At 36.8% G+C, this 2,121-nt stretch overlaps 1 protein-coding gene across 1 annotated transcript; it reads left to right on the top strand.

Annotated features, from left to right (window-relative positions):
• Positions 1-329: 329 nt before the first annotated feature.
• Positions 330-1,712, top strand: LOC121963707 (rabankyrin-5-like; the record flags this gene model as incomplete). Its single annotated transcript, XM_042513968.1, has 3 exons — positions 330-448; positions 1,256-1,391; positions 1,502-1,712. Coding segments are annotated over 3 exons (400 nt in total), but the record flags the coding sequence as incomplete, so codon positions are not given.
• Positions 1,713-2,121: the final 409 nt, after the last annotated feature.

Genomic DNA, 2,121 nt, shown 5'->3' on the forward strand with positions numbered 1-2,121 from the left:
TTATTATTATTATTCATCCGTTTTATTTGTGGTTTAGCTTTTATTAAATCATTTCATTATTATTTATTATATATTTTATTATTGTCAACATTATTTAATGACAGTCGCTTTCTGCTGTTATGAATGCTGTCAGTGTAGTGTCCGCTGTCTGCATACTTTAATATTTCACAGGAAATATTGTACAAATCATACACTGTTGGTTTCACAGGAAGTTTAAAAAATCCCACGTACTCCTTTAGCCGACTGATTCGCGTGTGAGCGTTGAATTTCAGACGCGCCTGAAGAATATTAGTGATGTTTTCTGAGACATGATTGTGTTGGTTTTGCAGCGATCTGAAAGTGAAAGTGGCGGGAGAGAGTCTCAGCGCACATAAGTTTGTGTTGGCGGCTCGCAGTGACGTCTGGAGTCTGTCCAACCTGGCGTCCACCTCTGAACTGGACCTGTCAGGTGAGACACGTCACGGTGTCCCCTCCTCACCCCGTCAGTCAGTCCACAGGCCGATGGGTAAACTGAGTATTTATTTAGGATCACGCAGTCTGTCAAAGTCCACTGTTGGATGCAGTTTGGGCTCTCTGCTCTCCACTAAAATAATCACTAAAGACTGAAATCATTTAAATATGACCAAATCATTTTTTTGTAGTTTTCACTGTTTGACCTGTTGCTGTCTGGTAACGAGGACAAACAGACTTAAAGACAGTTTCTCTCCCAGAGCCGTAACCACACTGAACTCCAGTCAGATAATTACATTTACTTATCATTTTTTACATATATGCAACAAGTGAAAAAAAACAGAAAGTAAAAGTTGAGTTTTTAAGAGGAACAGACCCAAAAAAAAAAATGAAATAACAACTTGAGTAAAAATTAAAATAATAAATAAAATAATTTTAAATTTCGAATTTTGATAATTATAAATATAGTTCTCTGGACATGTTCAAAAAGTAAGAAAATAAATATATAAATCTATGAATTTCTTGAAATTAGAAAGACATTTCTTACCAAGTTGCTCATTTTCTTTGTTCCTGTATTTTTTGAAGAAATCAAAGCTGTTTGTTGAGGTCTCAAAGGTTTGATTATTTTTGAATGGCGACTGAATGCAGCACGAGAAAAGTGACGTGTCTTCAGGATTCAAAGGGTTAAAAAGTTTGATTTGTCCAGAGTGATTTTTGTGTTTGTCAGATTTACGTTACGTCACGTTAGCGCTGAGATGGATTCACGCGTGTAAATCTCTGACTTTGTGACGTGATGGATTTCCAGATTGCAAACCTGAAGTTGCCATGGCGATGTTGCGCTGGGCGTACACGGACGAGTTGGAGCTCACTGAAGATGACGCCTTCCTTATCGACTTGATGAAGCTCGCCAACCGTTTCCAGCTGCAGCTGCTCAGAGAGAGGTCAGAGGGGTCACACCGACGGACGCAGGCGACAGTTTAACTTTAACTGTCGCGTCACGTTTTTTGACACATTAACGGCCTGAAAATAAACGTGTGTCCGTGCCTCGCAGGTGTGAAAAAGGCGTCATGTCCTCGGTGAATGTCAGGAACTGCATCCGCTTCTATCAAACCGCCGAAGAGCTGAACGCCACCACGCTGATGAACTACTGCGGGGAGATCATCGCCAGTCACTGGGTGAGTTCGGACAGGACGTGACTGACAAGAAAAAAATAACATTTCGGACAAATGTGCAGCCAAAAGTGCTTCACACACCAAAACTAAAACGACACAGACAAAAATAAAAAATGACGAATAAATAAAAGATTAACAAATACAAATTTGCATCAGTAAAACTGACAACAATGACATAATAAACTGTTAAAAATCAATGTGTAAAAATTAACAATAAAAATTTACATGAATAAATCTCCCAACAAGAAAATGTTAAAAATCAATACATAAAAATAAAAATGAATAAAAAAAATAGCATGAGTAAAACTGACAACGATGATACAATAAGATGTTAAAAATCAATACATTAAAAAATGAACAATAAAAAAAATTCAAGATTAAAACTAAAAACAATGTTACAATAAGATGTTAAAAATCTGTAATAAAAATAAGCAATAAATAAAACTTTGCAAGAGTAAAACTGACAGCAGCGATACATCAAGATCCATCCATCCATTTT

Source organism: Plectropomus leopardus, unplaced genomic scaffold (genome assembly GCF_008729295.1).
Source record: "Plectropomus leopardus isolate mb unplaced genomic scaffold, YSFRI_Pleo_2.0 unplaced_scaffold12200, whole genome shotgun sequence".
In the NCBI taxonomy this organism is placed as follows: Eukaryota; Metazoa; Chordata; class Actinopteri; order Perciformes; family Serranidae; genus Plectropomus; species Plectropomus leopardus.